At 43.8% G+C, this 21,476-nt stretch overlaps 2 protein-coding genes across 2 annotated transcripts in view; both read left to right on the top strand.

The window, feature by feature from the left end:
- The first annotated feature begins 4,116 nt into the window (after window positions 1-4,116).
- Window positions 4,117-9,112, top strand: Polr3k (RNA polymerase III subunit K). The gene is made up of 3 exons (XM_021646566.2): window positions 4,117-4,317; window positions 5,734-5,821; window positions 8,357-9,112. The coding sequence occupies exons 1-3, from the start codon at window positions 4,207-4,209 to the stop codon at window positions 8,482-8,484; spliced, it is 327 nt and encodes a 108-aa protein (XP_021502241.1). The 5' UTR covers window positions 4,117-4,206; the 3' UTR covers window positions 8,485-9,112.
- A 7,370-nt stretch (window positions 9,113-16,482) lies between these two features.
- The window catches only part of LOC110554165 (zinc finger protein 431-like), a 30,166-nt gene continuing 25,172 nt past the window's right edge, over window positions 16,483-21,476 (top strand). The window contains exon 1 of the mRNA XM_060382652.1: window positions 16,483-16,616. Within this exon, the coding sequence (XP_060238635.1) occupies window positions 16,614-16,616 (3 nt within the window). The 5' untranslated portion in view covers window positions 16,483-16,613. The remainder of the gene's footprint in view (window positions 16,617-21,476) is intronic.

The following is a 21,476-nucleotide window of genomic DNA, read 5'->3' as shown; positions in this document are numbered from 1 at the left end:
GTGGCTTGGAATAGACAGATTGAAAGTGACTTTGAAGAGCATCGTCATTTGCTCTTTTAACTCGCTCATATTTTGAGAATGTTAAAGAGAAAGCAATACGTTCAGTATGTGTTTAATTAGTATGGGTCTTATGTAGACTCATTCACATGTGAATGTTTAGCTATATATAAAAGCTGTATGCCAGCATTAAATATGAATTCTGATTGTAGAGACTTAACTGAAAACTGAGTGTGAGGAATTGGTGAACCAAATGGATTGAAGGGTCTGAGCTATTGACATAAGTAGGAAGGCAGTGAATGATGTCATGGAGCCAGGACGGATATGGAGCATCAAGAATCATTAGATCATCTGGGTAGGTGGCACACATCTACAGTCCCAGCACTTCTGTGGCGGAGACATTTGGATTGTGAGCTCCTGGCCAGTCTGGCCTACATAGTGAGATACTGTTTCAAAAAACAAGAAAAGCAATTATGGGAAGACAAAAAAATTCTTTTGCTCACTTATAGGTGTTATGAGTGTCCCCTGTTAGAAACACAGATGAATACATTTGTGTTTGTTTTGTTTGTTTGTTTGTTTGTTTTTCCAGAAAGGGTGTCACTGTTTTAGCCTTGATTGTCCTGGAACTCACCCTCTTCAAGGCTGGCCTTGAACTTACAAGATCCATTGGCCTTTGCTTCGATTAAAGGCACGAGCTACCACTGCTTAGCACATTTGTGTCTTTCAACAATGTTAGGACTTACTGAATAATAATAAATTTGAAAGGTTTGATAATTTCAGTGGGAGATTGAGACATATTCATTTATCATGGCTGGTCTTGCAGACAAAAAGAAACATCAAGGGTTTACAAAAAGCAGGTTCCTTTGATACTTTAAGGAGGCAACAATGTGATTAGAAAGAATCAGCAGGCTCCCTGAATGCCTGAAGGCACATCATTTCTGACTTTCATTTTTATTTTCTGGATAATCCTGTGGTGAACTTGTTGAAATTATATTCTGGCTAGTGGGATTATAGTTTGCATACTTTTCAAATGCCAGTTTTTGTTTTGCATTGTATGATTATTCCACACCCGCAAACATCCTAGTATTGGCATATCCAAACACACGTAGAAGTGAGCTCATCAGATGCTATCCCGAAGGTAGACTCTTCTGTGCCAGAACACGTTATCTCAAACTGGCTATCAAAATCCATCACCCATCAGATTGCCTTCCAAACAGTACATACTTCTAAGAGTCTCTGAACTAAGAGCCTCAGAGCTTATTTTCAATTAATTGACAAGAAACAATATTAAGGACCTTGAAATTTTCCAAACTGATGCAAAATCAGTTTACACTCTGACCACTCCAGAATTAAAAAAAAAAAAAACTTCAATGATTAATTTCATATCTTTTTATATGGATGATTGTTACTGTTACTTGATTCAGAGGAAATCTTAACTTACCATTGTGATTCTCTCAAAACATCCTAGCTGGCTAATGTCTGTCCACACATCCAAAAGAGATTTCTTCTCAGCCCCATTTTCACACTTCTATCAAGAATCCTTGCATGAGATAATGACAGGTCGCCCACCACCTGAACCGAGCTGTTTCTCAGCCCCTAGTAAAATGAACAACAGGAAGTCTTGTCTCTAGAGGGAGGAGTCCAGCTGGCACTAGAGCTTTGTTCTAGGACTGTGAGCTCACTGTCAAGCTGATGAACAACAGACCTAGTATTTGACTTCCAAACTTACCAGGCGCAAGCCAGGTACCCCCATGAATTCAGCAGAGCCTAGTTTTCCACATGGAGACTTGATCAGATCCCTAAATTCAATATATCACCAAGAATCCCTCAAAGAAACAGGCTCCATCTCTCCAGCTGGCCAGCTGAGACTTGAGCTGGGAGCTCCATGCTTCAGCCTCCTCGCCTGTAAATACTTGGGTACAAGGAGGCACACAAAGTGGCCAGGAAAACTGTGCAGGTACTGAGCACTGGCCTCCAGTATCTACATGTAGACCTTACTTGATGCTGCCCAGGCCGTGACTGTGTCTGAACCTCTACTGTCCAGCCGTGTATTAGGTCAGCTCTTCTGAACTGAGGTTAGAAGCCGGATGGTGGAACTTCTGGTGCCTGACAGCTCCCCACTCTGTTTTTGTGAAAAGCCACCAGGCCTATGTCAGAGTTTCCAACCTGTCCAAGAATCTGAGAGACATTGTTTGAGTGTCCTGGAGAATGTGACTTGGAGCCCTGTCTGGTGAATCATTATTCCTCGGCTCCAGTATGAATGAAAATCCAGATAATTTAGGAGGAGGCACGGAGACACTAATTACATTCAGATTTATATACTAACTTACATTCAGATTTATCTTCATTAAAATAATAAATTAGGGGGCTGGAGGGAGGCTCAGTAATTAAGAGCACTGTCTGCTTTTCCAGAGGATCCGGGTTGCATTTCCAGCACCTGCATGGCAGTTTGTAACTGTAACTCCAGTCCCAGGGTATCTGAGGCCCTTGTCTGGCCTCTGCAGGCACTACATGATGTGGTGCAGATATACATGCAGGCAAAATAAAACCTCAAAAATTTAATAGAGTAGTTGTAAAATTTACCCTTTTATTGTGTATATTTAAGACTGACTATATTTCATACACATTTAATAAAATGATTTTTACAGTTGCCTTCAGTGCGCTATGTCAGAAACATAGACATATTTGTGCCTTTACAATGTCAGAATTTAATTAACAATAAATTCACAAAATAATAGCAGTTTCAATAAAGGCAACTGTGAAATATTCCTGCTTTCTTTAGTAATCTTGGCTGGCATGAAAGTTTTTTTTTTCTTTCTTTCTTTCTAAGAACTTACTATCAACTCTCAAATTACACACTACATGCCACACAGTAAATCCACCTGTCTTAGTTAGTTTTCTATTGCTGTGATAAAACACCATGAACAAAAGCAACTTGGAGAGGAAAGGGTTTATTTGGCTTACGGGTCAGGGCAAGCCAATGAGGGAACCTGAAGCAGAAACAGAAGCCATAACACTAGAGGAATGTTTTTTACTGGCTTGCTCAAGACTTGCCCAGATTGATTGCTTGCTTGTTTTCTCCCTTCCTTTCTTTTTAATTTTGTTTTCAGATTTATTTATGTGTGTCTATGAGTGTTTGTACCCAGCAGGTATGCTTGGTGCCCACGGAGGTCAGAAGGCGGCATGGAATCCCCCGGAACTGGAGTTACGGACGTTTGTGAGCTACCAGGAGTACTGGGACTCGAATCCCTGTTCTCCGCGAGAACAAGTGCTCTTAATGGCTGAACCACATCTTCAGGCCCACCATCTTGCTTTCTTACACCACCCAGGACCACCAGTGTAGGTGTCACCGCCCCTAAGGGGCTGGGTCCTCTGTCAATTTGCATTCAATAAAATGCCCCATTCACTTCCTTACTGGTTAGTTTTATAGAGACTTTTTCCCAGTTGGGGTTCTTCTCTTCTGACAACTAAACTAGTTTGTGTATAGTTAACAAAAACAAACAAAAAAACTAGAACTCACCCCGCCTCCTCCCCATGCAGGTTAGAGAATGACTGCAGAGGCTTAGAGTCACGGAGTTTCAAAGAGGTCTGAGAAGCTAGAGCTGGGAAAGGTAAAGGCGTCTATAGGAATACGATGACGAGAACCAGCTGGAGGGCTGCGGAGAGTAGCTACTGGGATTGTTATCTATAGCGTCGAGTCTAGCTGTGTAAGTGGAAGACAGAACTGAAGCCAGGTGAAGAAACGGCCAGATGGAAGGATGGCAGGTCCAGAAAGAAAGCGATCCGTTCCTCAGGCAGACAGTGGGAGAGAGGTATACTAGCACTGGGGAACGAGCCAATCTAAGTCCCTGGGGCATTTGGTTACTCTCTGTCAGTCTCGGGTAGGAAGACTGCGGAGCAGCGAGACACTCTCCTGGAACAGGTCCAAGGGTCGAAGTGCGGCAGTATCCCCCGGTCCCCCAGTACCTCCCACGGACCACCAAGCCCTGGGCACTCCGGAGCCGCAAGCTACCAGCTTCCTCCGCCGTCTCTTCTTAGTGCCCTTCCGGGTAGCGAGACGTGTGCGCACGCGCAGGACTACGGTCCGCGGTGACCAATGGCAAGCGCGAGGCTGCCCGCCGCAGGGCCTGCTGGGAAAATGTTGCCCAAAGCCGGTCGCCAGCGACGCGGTGAGCCAGACGGGAAGGACCGAGTGGCGAAGCTGGAGCGATGTTGCTCTTCTGCCCCGGCTGCGGGAACGGGCTGATTGTGGAGGAGGGGCAGCGCTGCCATCGCTTCGCCTGCAACACCTGCCCGTACGTCCATAACATCACTCGCAAGGTGAGTGTGAGGCGGGGGCCTCCGCCGTCCGCGCGCGCAGGCCTTCCTGCCGGCGGTGTGCTTCTTGGGCTTTCGCGGAGGAGGCGCCCCACGTTCAGCCGTTGCTGCCCCAGCGGCGTCGAAGCCGTTCTGCTGGTCCCTACAGTGGCTTCCGCCTCTAGCGCCCCGTCGTCCGCTTTGCGACGCTGGAAAAAAAATTCCGAGAATTTTAGTTCATTACCTCCCCGCTGAGCCATACTCTTAAACCCACAGAACTCTTGTGCCATCCCCGGCGTGCCAGGCTCCGGTCCGCTTCTCACCTTCTCTGACTTCAAATCCTGTGTACTTCTGTAGCTCTTTTGCTCCCAGCCACTGTCGCCATTCTGGAGGATCTTCACCGTGCATGCAGTACTGTTAGGTCCTTCCTTTTGCCCGAGCCATTCTTCCCTGAATAACTACACACAAACACATTCATTCTCTATCATCTATCTGTCTGTCTGTCTGTCTATCTGTCATCTATGCCTCTCTTGTTTCCCTCTTCCTTTCCCGTTATCTCTCTTCCTCTCCTTTAAAAAAAAAAAAATTCCAGCCCTTGTGGCTGTTGGTGCATGCCCATAACTCCAGCACTTGGAGAGGCTACGGCAGGAGAATAAGTTCAAGGCCCACCTGCGCTGCACATACATCTAGTAATTAAATAAACGCAGAGACAAACCAAAACCCAGCTCTTCCAGTTTATCCTCATTCCTTTTATATTTTCATCGGGATTCGTTGTCTTTTAGTATTTTACCATTGTTGCCACTTCGTATGTGTGGTACTTGTGTTGGAACCCAGAGAGGTGCATTTCCAGCCCTTGGTGTTTTGTCTGCGCTTCGGTTCGGTTCTTGTTCCTCCTTGCGCCAGTGTCCCGAGTTCCGTGCAACCCCAGGCCTTGTTGACACCTCATTCTAAATGCTCGCACATTAGAGCAGTATGGTAGGAGTTTAGAGTCTGGGTTTACGGGTAAGATGAATTGTGACACCGTTTTGAAATTTGAGGTATACTTGATAAACTTAGGAGAGCAACCAAATGTGACGTGGGGAATGCTGGGATACCCCGCTAAATGGTGGTGGGCGGCTTCATTTGTCTTTCATGTTGGATTATTCGGTGTCTTAGAGGTATAAAAGAGTAGGTTTTACTCAGCTGTTTTTTCTTTATGTTCTGTCTTGGTGTTTCCTCCAGTCTCCAGAGGTCTCTGACACTGAACCTCTGTGCTGTTTCAGGGACATCCCAGTCACAAAACCCCTACATTGCAGTGGTTCATGCCGCTCTTTGAAGAAGATAAATTTTGTATTCATTTGTTCACTTACCCAGTAAGTGAAGGAGGAGGAGAGTTGTGGTTTGGTGGCTGGTGTGTAAAACTGTATGATTGCTCGGAGTCTGATGGCTTGTTTTTGTTAGGTAACGAACCGAAAGTATCCAAAGCTAAAAGAAGTGGATGATGTACTGGGTGGAGCAGCTGCCTGGGAGAATGTGGATTCTACTGCAGGTGGGCATTTTTCTGTAACAGCCAGTGACTCAGTCCTAGCTGTTATTACTTATATTTAATAATAATAAATTTACTATTTATTATAATGCAGCCCTGTTTATTATTAGGGCCAGTGAGATGGCTCAGCAGGTAAAAGCACTTGTGGCCAAACTTGTTAACCTAAGTTTGATTCTTGTAGCCCAGATAGTAGAAGGAGCGAGCTGACTCCTGAAAACTTTGTGTTCAGACTCTTCCCCCCCCACACACATAAGTGTAAAAGAACTTAAGAAAATATAAATAATAAAGTAATGACAAATAGCTTGTGTTTGCCAATGCAAGAAATATTTTGGTGATGCATTTTAGTTTAGTCACTCTTTAAGCTTTAAGCAAGGTATTAATATTTTTTCTTATTGTTTAATTTTATTTTTTTGAGACTGAGTTTCTCTTTGTTGCCCTTGGTGTCCTAGAACTGGCTCTGTAGATTATGCTGGCCTTACACTTAGAGATCCACCTATCTGCCTCCCACATGCTGGATTAAAGGTGTGTAACCACCACCTGGCTATATTAAAAAAATTCTTTCAAGGATTAAATATAATGAAAGGAAAATTACCATGCTGATACCTGCATGTTGTTTCATGTAGATTCTCAAGGTTAGATATAAATAAGTATAATTAAAAATAAATCTGGTATGTATTCTTTTTTTGAAGCAAATTTGGAATTCATTACAAAAGTTTCATTGATTTAAACGTGGTTGTTGAGATGGGGAGAGAGGTCCATGCTCTAGGGAATGCAGACTTCTCAGGAAGAGTTATGTTGTATTTTCAAATACCAATACTGAAAAAATGATCAGTTTTGGTCTTTTTTTTTTTTTAATTCTATATGGATTTAAAAAATTTATAATTGAGCTGGGTGTGGTGGTGCATACTTATAATCCCAGTACTAAAGTGAGTCCAAGACATCCAAGGCTACACAGAGAATCCCTGTCTCGGGGGGTGGGGGTCGGGATGGGGGCGGGGACTATAGCCAGGACGAAGACGATGGTTCTAGTTTATAATTCCATTGCTCTCAGGGTGGAGGCAGAAGGCTCGGTGCTTATCTGGGCTTTATGAGAAACTGTCTCAATCTGTCAACCGATAAACAGTTGTGGGGCTGAAGAGATGGCTTAGTGGTTAAGAGCACTGACTACTCTTCCAGAGGACCTGGGTTTCCTTTTCAGCACCCACATGGCACCTCAGACCTTCTTCTGTACTTCGCTAGTTTTAGGCAATCTAGTGTCCTCTATGGCATCCAAGGACACTATAACCATGGTGCACAGAGTGCCCGCAGGCAAAACATACATGTGGGGCCATTAAAAAGTAAATGTTAAGGGGAACAGGAACTATTCCTCTCTTCCCCCCCCCCCAAGGGAGGAACAATCTTGCTAGGCCACAGAGGAGGACATGGCAGCCAGTCCTGAAGATACCTGATAAGCTAGGGTCAGATGGAAGGGGAGGAGGACCTCCCTAGCAGTGGCCTTGGAAAGGGGCAGGGAGGAGATGAGGGAGGGAGGGTGGGATTGGGAGGGAATGAGGGAGGGGCCTACAGCTGGGATACAAAGTAAATAACCTGTTATTAATATAAATAAAAAGAAGTAAATGTTTTAAGTCTTGATTTATGTTTGATAGACTTAAATGTGATAATGGAACGATAGAAGACAGCCTTAAATATCACCTGTTTTAGAAGGAAGGTCACAGCACAATTAGCAGTCTTTCCCTCTATAGGGGAATATACAGATCTTCTGTGTTAGAAGTTAGCATTAGCTAGGTGTTGTAGTACTACTTGAGAGGTGGAGACTGGAAAATCAGGAGTTCAAGGTCATCTTAGCTACAAAGTGACTTTGAGGCCATCCTCAAGAACTTGTTTATAATGAGTAGAGGCTTAAAATCTTTGTTTTTGTTTTAATCTGTCTTTGAGATAGAATCTTGCTATGTAGCCCAGGCTGCCCGTGTAGCAAGCCTCTTGCTTCAGTCTCTCAAGTGCTAGATTATAGCTGTGTGTTACAGTCCGAAGAAACAGACTATAATAGATCCTTCCCATGCTATGCTTCTAGCCATTCTTCAACCAAATTTGTGAAGGTAAATGGGATCCAGGGAGGGAAGGGTTTAAAAAAAGCTTTAAGCCTTTACTCATTTTCAACTTTCAGGGCTTTTGTTGCTTTTATAAAGCAAGGTCTCTGGGCTGGAGAGATGGCTCAGAGGTTAAGAGCACTGCTTACTCTTTCAGAGGTCCTGAGTGTTCAATTCCCAGCCCCCGCATGGGGGCTCACAACCGTCTATGAGATCTGGTGCCCTCTTCTGGTATATATGTAATAAATAAACAAAATAAATCTAAAAAACAAACAAACAAACAAACAAAAAACCAGGTCTCGCTAGTCTCCTTATCATTGTTGTGCTGTGGGAAGGCTGTTGCTCTTGGCAAATTGAACACTAGCAAGGGAGTCTAGATTAGCACGGGAATGAGATGTTTACCCACACTTGAGTGTTTGTGTAATGTGGACAACTTTTTTCTCTTTGTCAGAGCCATGTCCAAAATGTGAACACCCTCGTGCCTACTTCATGCAGCTTCAGACCCGTTCTGCAGACGAGCCAATGACTACCTTCTATAAGTGCTGCAATGCTCAGTGTGGACATCGATGGAGGGACTGAGGGGAGGACTTGCCCAGCTGCAAGCATGAATTTGGTGTGCGGAAGGTCTCTGCTATATGATAGGAAGGTGGAGAACCAGGGTGAAGCATAGCACACCTGCAAGTCAGCAGATGAAGTCCTCAATGTGCAGGGTCCCTTGGGGACTTAGGAGATACACAGAAGATGCTCACTTGAATTCAAGTCCTGTTTGTTACTTTTTTTTTTCCCCTCAAGAAACGGTTTTTCTGTGTGGCCCTGGTTGTCCTGGAACTCACAGTATAGACCAGGCTGGTCTTGAACTAAGACCTGCTTCTGCTTCTGGATTGCTGGAATTAAAGATGTGTGTTGCCACCGTCAAGGATAGACTTGAACCTTCCAGTCTTCCTGCCTCCATCTCAAAACTAGGATTATAGGAATGTGAACCACGTTCATTTTATGTAGTGCTGAGGACTGAGCCCTGAGCCTCATGCATGCTGGATAAGTATTCTATCAACTGAGCTGTATCTTCAGCCCTTATTTTTATTTGTTCTCTCTAGAGAATTTTTTTTTCTGAGAATTGTTTAAAATATTTATAAAAACGCTGAAAAAAATCACTTGATGACATGATTCATCTTGTATTATTAATAATTAAACTGTTCTGTGAGTTGGATTTTCTGGATGATTTTGATAGGAGTTTAAAAGTAACCAGAAACATTTTCTATTTCCAGCAAGGGAGAAAGGTCCACAGTAGAGCCTGTGCCTAGCACTTGAACACCATTCAAAAATCTATTCCCACCTCAGTAAATTTAGAAAAGTTGCATATTTGTTGAAACCACTAATGAGATTAATCTGTAAGGTGGATATATTTATATGTGAGAAGTCCTGGTCCCTTCCGTGCAACTAGACAGTTGCATACATGATGAAGAATGTAGATTATAAGATTGATCTAAAATAGCCGTATCCTCCCATAAATATAGCATATCTGATGTTTTCGAAATCCTTTAATAGTGGCATGGATGAGTAATTCAAAAACCAAAGTTGACTTGGAAATCTTCAATCTATGGTTGCTCTCAAACCTTTGGAACTTTGTTGAGTAAATTCTTTGTTGAGAAGAGGTACACAGACTTCTTGAAATGAGGGTGTATTTGAGTATAAGAGCACTTGCCTAGCGTATGACAAGTTCTGGGCTCAATCCTTGGTACTGGATGGCAGAGGTGCAGGGGAAAGTGAGGGTGTTCACTGTAGGTTAGGGTTAGGACATGCTCACCTTGCTGGTGGAAGTAGACGTTGGTGCAGTAGTTTCTCAGAGCAATAGGGCAGTCTACCAGTGTTTTAAAATAACGGCCCAAGTATGGCACAGATGGAGGTCCGGCTTAGCCTGTCAGTAGCAGGAGTTGGAAGGAATGATGCAACTCCATGCTTCTGCCTGTCTCAGTGTGAGTTCTTGCAGTGAACTCAGTGAAGCTGGTATTTTGGACTAGGCCACAGAAAAGAATTTCAGGATAATTATGTATGAAGTAAGTCAAGTGCCTTAACAATAGCCATGTTTATGATTTAGGTGGCCTTTTAAGAGGATTGTTAAGTAGACCTCTACCCCCACCCTCTTTTTTTGTTTTTGTTAAATGAGATTATGGGGTGATTTCAGAGGTTGTGGGGTGGGGCTGGAAAGCTGTGTGACTGGAGGAGCCAGTCTAGAGCAAGAGTGACGTTGAGACAGGTTCAAACCCTGAAAACCTCATCCTGAGACAGGCAGGAGAAGGACTGCTTCCTCCCTGCTCTGGGCCTGCATGTCCCGATGCACATAGCTTTGCAACCTGCACTCTGCCACCCTTGAGGTAGGCACATATCCTGGCGGCCAGGTTACAGGTTAAACTTCCTCTCTCCTTATAAGGACATGTCCAGCAAGCACCTGGAGTTCCTCTTTGCAAATGATCATTCCCAGCATCTCAGCCAATGATGTATGCTCACCTTGAAAACCCCTACCCACTCCCCAAGGTTTATATAGCCCTTGTCCCCACCCCAGTGAAGAGAGCTGTTTCACTGAAAACTTTACAGAAAAGGCTGTTTCTCTAGCACTCATGCTGCCTGAGATCCTGACTAACCCACTAGCCCTGGCTAAGCTTTACTCCCTCCAGGCCAGCCCAGGGCACAACATGCCTGGATACTCCAAGGGAAAAAGCAGTGTTAGTGTTACTTTAAAAATTGTGTGTTGCAGTTTCTTTTTTATCCCATCGAACACCCAAATAATTGAGACTGGACTATTATAATTGTTTAATAAGCTTTACAGCACAAGAACTGAGCAGTATTAAGCTATTGTTAACCCTCCATGCTAGTCTGGCTTCCTCTTTGCCAAAATCCCTAAGATACTTCAATTTTATGGTTTTCTCTGCTCCAGTTGCCTTTTTCTCATGATGTCTTTTGGACCTCTGGCTGAAATCCCTTTTTCTTTATCTCCTCCTCCTGTGGCTGGCAGGAAGTCCAGCCCTATTTTCTCTTCTATTCAGACTTGGCTGTCAAGCCTCTTTATTGACTTATCAGGGAAGAACTGAGCAGTGTTTACACAACACTGAGACAGGAGAGTCTCAGAACGGGTTGCAACCAGGTATGGGGATCACAGAAATCAGCATTTGGATCTTTACACAGTACACAATAACATGCCTACACCTCTCCTGTTTTAGTCCAATAAAAGGCTCTTTCTCTTACATTAATACACTATATGCAGTAGTAACAACTATGAAAATTACTATGAAAAGTAAGATTTACATTTATGGCCAGTTGTGATAGCCCATGCCTCAAATCCCAGTGCTCAGGGAGGCAGAGACAGGTGGATCTCTGTGAGTTCGAGGCCAACCTGGTCTACAAAGTGAGTCTAGGACAGCCAAGGCTACACAGAGAAGTCCTGTATAGGGGAAAAAAAAAGATTTACACCTATGTATTTGGCACCCTTGGATAAAGTATTCTACTAACTTGGTGACTTTAAAGTTCTGTACCTAGATCAATTTCTGTCATCCTAAATGATTAGTTTTGAAACTGTTAACTATCTAGTCATCAACCCCATCAGACTTCTTTTTTTTTAAGCAACTTTATTTTTATTTTATGTGCATTGGTGTTTTGCCTATATATGTCTGTATGAGTGTCAGATTTACTCAAACAAATCTGTGGACAGTTAAGAGCTGCCATATGGGTGCTGGGAATTGAACCATTTCTCCAGACCCTAATTTATTATGTGTACAGTGTTCTGCCTGCATGTGCACCTGCATACCAGAAGAGGGCATCAGATCTCATCGATGGTGGTTGCTGGGAATTGAACTCAGGACCTCTGGAAGTGCAGCCAGTGCTCTTAACCTCTGAGTCATCCCTCCAACCCCACAGTTATTCTGAAATCCCTCTTCTATAGAAGACTGTCATGCGGTGAATGATGAGCGAAAGGTATAGGATTTAATAAATACTGTTCTCTATTATAGATTCAATATGTATTATACATTATAGTATACCTAGCAAATCAAGGTCAGCTGCAGTTCTAAATAAGACCCTGTTTCAAAGAAAACAAAATCGTATTTGTTAAAAGCCAGCTGACTACATTTTCATTTCCCTTTCATAATTAAACCTAATGTTAAATTTTGATTTATTTCTCTATTGTTCCCTATGGTGTGTTCTCTAATCATGTCCCAAGTTAAAGGTCAACTTGTTTCTTTGACTTGTTCTTCCTCTATAATCTTGAAATTTACACATCGTATATAGTTTCCCTTGCTCTTGGTATGTTCTGAGAGCTGGCTAGTTTACTAAATCACAAACTGCAGAAAATTCCACTTTTCTTATTTTTTGCTATGTGCCTCAGCCTTCAGCTTGAATAAAAAATGACAACCTCAGTTTTAGTTGGGGCCGATTCTCTCACCTACTTCATAGGAGATTGCCAAGTTTTGCAGTGGTTGTTTCCTGTTCTTGACACCACAGTATTCACCTTTTTAAAAATTTATTGGTCCATTTGAAATGTGTCATATTATGGAAGTGACTGTGTAGACCAGTGTGGCCTCAAAGTCATAGAGATGAATTTGTCTCCAAAGTGCTGGGGTTAATAAATAACATGTGCTACTGTGCTTGGCAATGTTCTTTTTTAAAAAATAGTTATATGGGCACTGATGGGAAACACCTGAAATGACTTTAAGAGGTATGTGTTGTTTCATTGTTCCCTTTTATTTATGTTATTTAGTTTTATTCTTCCTTTCCTGTGTGTGTGTGTGTGTGTGTGTGTGTGTGTGTGTGTGTGTGTGTTTACTACGTAGCACAGGCTTTCCTCAAACTCACAATTCTTCCTGTCTCTGTGTTCTGAGTGCTGGAATTGAAATGCACCATGCTCAGCTTGAACAATAAGTTTTATGATGCAAGTTCTCTCTCCCTCCCCCCTCTCCTTCTCTCTCTCTCTTTCTCTCTCTCTCTCTCGTTCTGTTATACAAAGTTTTACTTGTTATTTGTATGAGTGTTTTGCCTGTATGTGCATCTTTGTACCCAGTTCATGCCTGTTGGCCAGGAAGGCCAGGAGCTGATGTCAGAACCCCAGGAACTTTAGTTACCGATAATAGTGAGCTGCCTTATGTTCTAGGGATGAAGCCTGGGTGCGCTGGAAGAAACTTCAGTGTTCTTAGCTTCTGAGGTATTTCCCATCTGATAATGTTGATAACATCTTGATAATGTTTTCTGTCCAAGGCATTCTAGGTCACTTGGTGGTCAGACTTCTGTTGAGGGGGTTCCTGCAGGTATCAGACAGGGAAGCAAACCACACTAGGGATGAGAATGAAAACTGATGCATATTGACTTTACTCACCTGTATCATGAGGAATAAACTCTTGTGTTCTGTGTGGAAACATCACCTGTCAATAAAAATATGATGGGCAATAAGCTGAGGCAGGATTTGAAGACAGGACTTTTGGCAGGGAGAGAGGAACTCTGGGATAGAATCAGGCAGGAAAAGGATTCACCACCAGGACAGCCAGATGTATGAAGGGGAGAGGTGACCAGCCACAGAGCTGAACTTAGGTTAGTAGAAATGGGATAAGAAGTTATGAGTTAGGTGGAGAATAAGCCAAAGCTTAAGGTCTAGGCTTATTAATAAATAATAAGCTTCAGTTGTTTTTCAGGTACAGGGGCACAAGTGGAAAAGCCCACAGCTACAGGATCAGAACTGGGGGAGTCTAATATTAGGCAGTTCATTGCCAGCATATTTAAAACACAGTACTATTTGGGAAAAGATTACAGTCAACATTCAGTCCAATTCCAGGTGCACAATAAAGCTAAGGTGTGACTACATGGAAAGTCCCTTACAAAGTACATGTGACCATGAGGGTGGGCTCTATGGCTAAAAGACCTAGAATTTACTGTGGACTCTGACCAATAGCATAGAGGTCAACCAGCCAGATGGTACATATGACATCTCCCCTACAGATGGGTAATAGTCTAGGCAAAAAAGAGTCTGGGATAATCATTCTGGAAATTTTGGGTTAGGTCTTCCTCTATGGCAACATGGTAGGTGAGGTCTGCCTCCACATATAGCAGAGATCACATGGTCATTAACAAAATCCACACCCAGCTTTTTGGATCAGATGCAGGTATTTTATCTCCTTCATTGAGAAGCCCCTGTGAGTTTAACATCCCTTGTTTCCCTAGTGATCTGTGGGTGCAATGACCTTTGTGCACCCAGAATCCTGTTGCCTACTAAAGAGTGAAAATCTCCAAGTGGGAGAATTAGCCTCAGACAAGGATGAGCTCCCTAACCGATTATACAATACATTGTGGTCAGTCCTGAAACCATGTACACACAATAGAAATGGACTCAGCAAGTTTTACTCATATGTTTGAGTATATTTATTCATGCATGCTTAACAAGGAAGAAATTGGGAAGAATTTTGGAAGGGGTGGAGAGAAGACAGGAAGGGGGAAAGTGATATGATTTGTTTAAATTAAAATGTATAAAAATAAAATTTAAATTAGAAAGTGGCTAGGGGGATAGCTTAGTAGTTAAGAACAATGGGTGTTGTTACAGAAGACATAGGTTTCATCCCCAAAAACCACGTGGAAGCTAACCATTTCCTGTAACTCTAGTCACAGGCATCTGCCTTCTTCTGGCCTCTGTTGTTATTGTGCACAGATACATGCAGGCAAAACAAACACATATATCCTTTAATATATATTAAAAAATAAAGCTTAAAAATAGGATTCTATTTGGTGATGTTCCAGCCCTGATACAGACAGCAGTCAGGACAACTTAAAATGAACTCTCTGGTCTTGCAGGGAAGCAGCTGTGGCCTTGCTCTGAGCCAGCCTGCTCAGAGGCAAAAGCAGCCTTGTTCTGAGGTTAGAATGGCTCAGCAAAGCTGTTCCTCTAAGAACAGTGTCCACAGTGCTGACAGGTGACTTTTCCTTGTTGCTTTCTGAATTTGTGTTCTCTGTCCTTTGTATATGTGAGAATTATGGCATTGGTACATCTACCTGTTAGGTCACACATCATGATTAACAGGTAGCATTGGCTCCTGGGAACTCTACTTTCACGGTGTCATTTACTTGATTTTTTGGCTAAGACCTTGTAATACAAGATGGACATTCTGGTCATTTCTGTCCATCATTTTCATAATTTACATGTTTCTGCATGACTTTGAGCTAAGAATGCCCTTAAATATCTCTGCTTTTACACTGTGACCTTGTTCAGAAAAGGATTTAACTTAACATGCTTAGGAGTAGGCAGGCCTATATATGAACATGTCCAGACTCCCTAAGTAAAATGTCAATGTTTCCTTTGCTGAATAATCATTGCTTTGGAAATGATTCCCATGCTCTGTTTGCCTGACACAGGAAAAAAAAAATCTTTCTCAGCATTTCTGTCTTGGCCCTTGGGCTGGCTGTTCTTGGTATGGTTTTTCAAACTGACTACATCTGGAATTAACTAAAATCCAAAGAATTGGGTGCTGTGGAGTATTTTAATTATAGCTTTTGAAGTGGAGAAACCCTTCCTTAATCTGGATCTTTTGTGGTGCTAAGATCTACCTTTAATCTAGGCCCCAGTTTCTGGTGGCAGCCTACATATATAAAGGACATTGAAAATGATAGCTCCTTCTCTTCATCTGCTTGTCCTACCTTTGGCTAATAAGTCTTTTTTTTTTTTAGCTGGCATTAGAGCCTACTTCTTTGGAATTCAGGTATACACTGAAGACCAGCTAAAACATCCAGCCACATGGACTGGACCACTACTGGACGCTACAACGATCCACTGGTAGTCAGCCATTGTTGGACTGTTTGGACCACAGCCTGTGAGACACTGTAATAAATGCACTTTCTCTATACAGGAGAGATCCGTTCTTTCAGGTCTGAACCTTCACTAATACAGCTGTAGGATTTTTGGTTTGGGTTTTTGTTTGTTTTGTTTTGACTTTCCCACTGAGGAAGGTGTGTTGATTCACACACAGTGTTTGTCACCTGTGTCCGCTTTTCTCCTAGGGTTGTCTCATCCTACCAGGTGAAAGTAGCAGCAGTTTACCTGAACCCAGCATGAAGCAACGCAACAAAAACCCTACTTCCTAAAATGTCCCTTTAATTGTTAATATTCTGGGCACCCTTCCACTTCTGGGACAGATTGATAACTCCATTACAACTCTATTCCACCTTAATTCCCGGAGGAAGAAGGGAAGTGCCTCCTGAGCGCAGCGAGGGTAGCTCTGGCAAACTCAGAAGTCAGAAGTGTTGAGCGCAGGGTCACTGCCCACAGAGGGGAGGAGCAGGGGGCTGAGTAGCTGGAGCTGGGGTAATGGGGGCTCCCCAGGGCTGGGAGGAAAGACAAACGGGTAGGCTATTGGAGGACAGGCACAAGTGCTACCGGACTGCAAACATCCTGCAGCTCTTAAAAAGGTCTGGCCCTGGACTGGAAGCCTGGGACAGGAACCACTATGTTACGCCCACTCAGTACACTCTAACCCTAAGGGAGGTGCTCATGTCACTCATGTCACTGGCCAATCAGGGCCTCAAGGTAGACTAGCCGGTCAGACGAGGGGGCGGGTTCTTCCGGGTGTCTTGCTGCAGGTTCCGCTCAGTAGCTGAGCAACTTTGGAGTGGTTTTGCCTGTTGCGCTCTGAGCGCTGCGGCTGGATGCTGCGAGGGGGAGCTCAGGCAAGCCCCGAAGTCCCGGCATGGTGAGCCCACCACGGGGAGGAGCAGGCGGCTGAGTGGCGGGAGCTGGTGTGGTGGGTTGTTCCTGGGGCTGGGTGGTAAGCACGGCCAGATGCGCCCACCTGTAAGGTCACTCCCTGGACCAGGCGGTGGCCTCTGAATAACTTCACCATGGGGGCTGCATCTGCACAAAGCATTAGAAACGTCCTTGGCAAGTTCCTCTAGTATCTTGTTCAAGTTCTGCTCTTGGCACTTAACGTTTAGGTGTAAGGTCTATTTGGAGTTAATTTTGTGGAGGTTGATATGCTCCAGTCTCACGGACCCCAGAGACCACCAAGGAGCTGATTCCGATGCGAACGCAGTAGGGTCTTTATTACAAGCTTTGAGCGCAGGCCCACATGGTCACCGACGGAGTTCTCGAGTGTAGAGCCCCGAGCTCAGGGGTTACAGCAAGGTTCGGGGAGTTCCAGCTTGGCAGTTCTCTGATTGATTGACATTTAGCAACTCTAAGGTGTCCGGAGGGCCAAACTGTAATTGTTTACTCAACCTATTGTAAAAAACACCTGGGTGAACTCCAGGTATTCACTGATTAGTTGTTGCTAGGGGTGATGGTTAAATGTTAACCAGGTTATTCTTTAGGTGTATGGTCGTGTTTCTGGAACTGGTGACCTATGGCCTAGTTCTTTGGTGGGGGCGGCTCAGGCCTGGTCCTCTCAGTGTCTCAAGTGTTGGGTAGCACTCCAATATTAAGCTGTGATGTACAGAGTAGAATTGATGATGTAAAGGATTTATGAGTGCTTAGGAAATAGTGACACCTAGTAGAATTTAGCTGAGGGAGTCTGCCCCTAAAACAACCCACGGAGTAGTATGCTAGACAGGCCTGTCAGAGATTAGGATGCTGGGACACACATGCTTGCTCACCAGGTTTGTCCGGGACTTTTGGCTCCAAACCATAACAAAGGAGACAGCTCGGATTTACAAGCAGCCTCTAGGTCTATCCTCATATCAAAGAACAGGACTCTAACAACATGCTTTTTAAAGGGGCATTAAGGCCTGGTGTGCCATGAAGGTCCAGCCTTCTTCCTGAGAAAAGCATAGTTCTGCCACATGGGCAAGACCATACCGGCTTACAGCTCTTTGAAATGGAAAAACTCTGTTGTGTTTAGGGCTGGCGTGATCAAGCAAGGTTTTCCATTAGGTCCTCATATATGGAGAAGAAACATAACTCTTTCTCAAACCTAGGAATATGCTTGGTAGAGCCAGTAACGGCCTGGGAAGCTTTCCTGAGGGCCCCAGTGTGTTGAGACTAAAATAGAGCTCCTTCTCTAAAGCTGGGAATATGCTTGGGAGAGCTGGTAATGGTCCGGGTGCAGGGCCTTTGAGAAAACATTGCTTCAGATCCTCAGGACTCAACTCTTCCTACTAAATGGGATTGTGGTTATCAGTTCCAAGTCCACTGTAGGCTTGGTTAGTAATGTTCTTGAGATACCCTGTGTTCCTCTTGTGTAGCATTGCTTTATTAGACAACTCTTGAGTTTGACCATAAAGCCTGTTTCAACTTTTTAAAATAACTTTTGAGATTATAATTAAATCATTTCAACCTTATCATTTTTCCCTACTGGAACCCTGCATCAAATGGCTGAGGTGCCAAATTAACAAGTCAAAGCAAACCAGGTTCTCCCAGCATCCCTCAGTCCCTATCTGTTACAGGGTATGCCTGATAGACCCCACCCTCTAGCCCAGGGTTTGAGCTGCCCTTCCTGATATAACCCAACCATTTTGGTTACCTGATCTTTTTTTCCTATCATTTACCCTCTTGGCCTTTGGTCTGGCTTTCTCCTTTCCCCTTTCTCCTTTCTTTCATGGCTCAGGATCATGTCCACTCTGTAATACACAAGATGTCCCTGTGTCTGGCAGTGCTCTCCTTTTATCTACAATAAACTTTCTACTCCACCATATCTAGGTGTAGCTATGCCCTTTCCTTTTTATTTCTTTCTTTTTTTTTTTTTTTTCATTTACCTCCCATTTATCACTCTTTGCTTGCAAATTCATGGCCACCTTTTGCTTTAATTGTTGTTACTGCATGATTTGACTAAAGTTTGACCACAGGACTTCCCAGCTATGAGGTAGAGGATACTGTCCTGGACATTGGCTATGTAATGAAATGCACACAAAGGACCCTGTGCCTTGGAAGAGGAACAGGAAGTGCTCTGGGAGCCTGAAAAATTCTACTAAAATACAAATTTCTTAGACTAGGACTCTGCTGTCCCTAGGGTGGAAGAGAAGAGCTGGGAAAGCCTCAGCTGTCACAGTCATTGGATCTCTGATCCCTCAGTAGAGGGGCTGTGACTGTCCCGAGGCCCAGCTGGGTTGTCTTAAGTTAATGCAGGACGATGGGCAGGCCTAGCAATCACAAGCACCAGAGGGAGGAAGATTGCAGGTTTTTTCCAGGATTCTCCCCTGAAGCAGCTGTAGGGAGTTATGAGGAAGATCACAAGTGATGATGCTCTGCTCTTCAGACCAGGAGGAGCAGGTCTATGGAGCTATCAGAGTCTGATCTGCTTGGACTGACAGAGCCTGTGGGTGAGACTGTGGCTCTGTTGGTCCATGTGGTTGTTATGCCCAAGTCGAGTTCATTGCAAAACACATGAGGATCTTTGTTTGTTGGGACTGTCACAGACACAAAGTCATTGGTGAGAGACCCAGTCCAGCCCCAATCCAGCTGAGAGTCTCGAGCTATGGTTTTGGGGGATTTATAGGTCCCCCAGTGCACCCAAAGCAGGGGGATTCCAGCCTGGCAAGCTTTAGTGGTTAAAACAGAAAAGGGGAGGCTACATTTCAGAAACGATTTGCTGTTGGAATGTGCCAAAATCATAAACGGTTCTGTTCTTTTTTGTTCTCTCTTGTGGGTAGGGGGAATGACCCACCTTGGGTAGTCTGCACTATTTTCAGGAGCGAAGCTACAAGTTGGAACGAGTTGGGGGCCATCCGGGCTGTTTTCCTGGCAAAGATGTCTGTAATGAGCAGCCAAGTCAGCTCTTCCCTGCAGTTGGCAGGATGTGTCTAGAAGGCCTGATACGTTTTGAACTTTTTATTTAGCTCAGTAACCCCAAGAAACCTAATTTTTAATTCTCTGGTGATTTAGGCAGAGGCCCTTAGCCTCTTACCCTAACCTGAGTGTGAATTTCTCTGTGGCAAGGACAGAACTTTGCAGCCCTGGTAATGGAAAGCTGTGATGTTTATATCATTATCAAGTGTGCACACACAGACATAGCTTTTGGTGGGCAGTAGGAAGACATATTTGAAAATGAAGGTCTGGTTTCTAGAAATTTTGAACTGTTATGCCCAGATCGTAAGACACCCCCTCCCCCCAAGAGACCACCAGGAACAGGAGTCTGATGTAAACACACAAGGGTCTTATTCAAGCTCGAGCTTGGGCCATCAATCATCCCTGTCGCAGCCAGTCAGAAAGTGGGGCCCCAAGCCTTAGGAGGGCAGAGTTTTTAAAGGAAAAAAACCGCAGGTGGGGAATTTCAAGCCCTGGCGTTATAGGATTAGATAAGAGGGGGTAGATTGACCTTTAAGCTGATTGGTTCGGGCCATTTGGCCAAACCACAAAGGGAAAACAGGCTATTGAAAAGGAACATCTTGGGGGGTAGAGAGATGGCTCAGAGGTTAAGAGCACTGTCTGCTCTTCCAAAGGTTCTGAGTTCAATTCCCATCAACCACATCATGGCTCACAACCATCTATAATGAGATCTGATGCCCTCTTCTGGTGTGCAGTGACACACACACAGGCAGAATATTTAATTAAAAGAAAAGGAACATTTTGACCTGGGCAAGACCCAGAGCTGTGTGTGTACTTTTTGTTTCATTGGTTGGCTCCAGGTGCAGGGCCTAATTATTCTTGCCAAGTTCCTCCTGTGATTTTTTTGCTTGCCAATTTCCTCCTGTGGGTATTTTTACTTGCCAAGTTCCTGGTGGGGGAACTTGGGTCACCTAACAGACAGGGCCATTCAAAATGGTGCCTGTAAAACAAGATGGTGTTAGTTCTGCTCTTGCTCTCTCAGAACCTTGCATTCCACTTTCAGTTTTGTGTGACAAATTTATAAATAGTTTTGAAACTGGTAGAAAGGGGGTGATGGGGATCATTGTTCAGCAGTTGTTGATCAGAATCTTTTTACCTTTTCACTACCACCAGTCACAATGGCCTGATTCAGGGAAATTCAATTCCAGGGTAAAGGAGTTTCTGAGATGCAGAGATATCCTACGTGTGCATGGTGTTGGGTAGGTGGATAGGGCAGCTTCCACATCTTGTGCCATAATCTATGTAGCAAGAAGCCAACTTTAAATTAATCTTCAACATTGTTTTGTGTGTATGCTTCACATGTGGATTTGCTTGAAACCATAAGAGTGGCATGAAGGGCTGCAAAGCCATAGCCCACCTTTCTGATCACCTTCATTTATAGAGAGAGTTCTGGAGCATGGGACCTCTCTGTTTCAAAGAGAGATCAGTACTAGCTAGAGGGTCATTTTAAGGGTCACTCTGAGCTATTTTTGTAGGAGTTGTGAAATTGGTGCTTATTTAATTTCTATGTATGTGCAATCAAAGGTAACGGTCAAGTTCATATTTTTCCTGTGGTGTTTCCTTAGGTCTTTTGATGAAAACTTGAATATGCTTTTAGGCTCATGTTTTTGCTTTTGCTATCTCCTCATTCTTTCACCAATATTGTACACATTCTTGATTGTTGTAGTTTTGTAGTAAGTACAGAAGTCACACTGTGCCAACATGTGTACTATTTCTTCATAATCCTATTGAGAATTCTGGGTTCTTTCACATGGCACATAGTTTTGGAATCAGCTTTCCTGCTATAAATTGTTAG

The sequence above is a fragment of the Meriones unguiculatus genome, chromosome 4 (assembly GCF_030254825.1).
Source record: "Meriones unguiculatus strain TT.TT164.6M chromosome 4, Bangor_MerUng_6.1, whole genome shotgun sequence".
In the NCBI taxonomy this organism is placed as follows: domain Eukaryota; kingdom Metazoa; phylum Chordata; class Mammalia; order Rodentia; family Muridae; genus Meriones; species Meriones unguiculatus.
The sequence above is the reverse complement of the archived record's forward strand: the minus strand, read 5'-3'. Positions and strand labels throughout refer to the sequence as shown.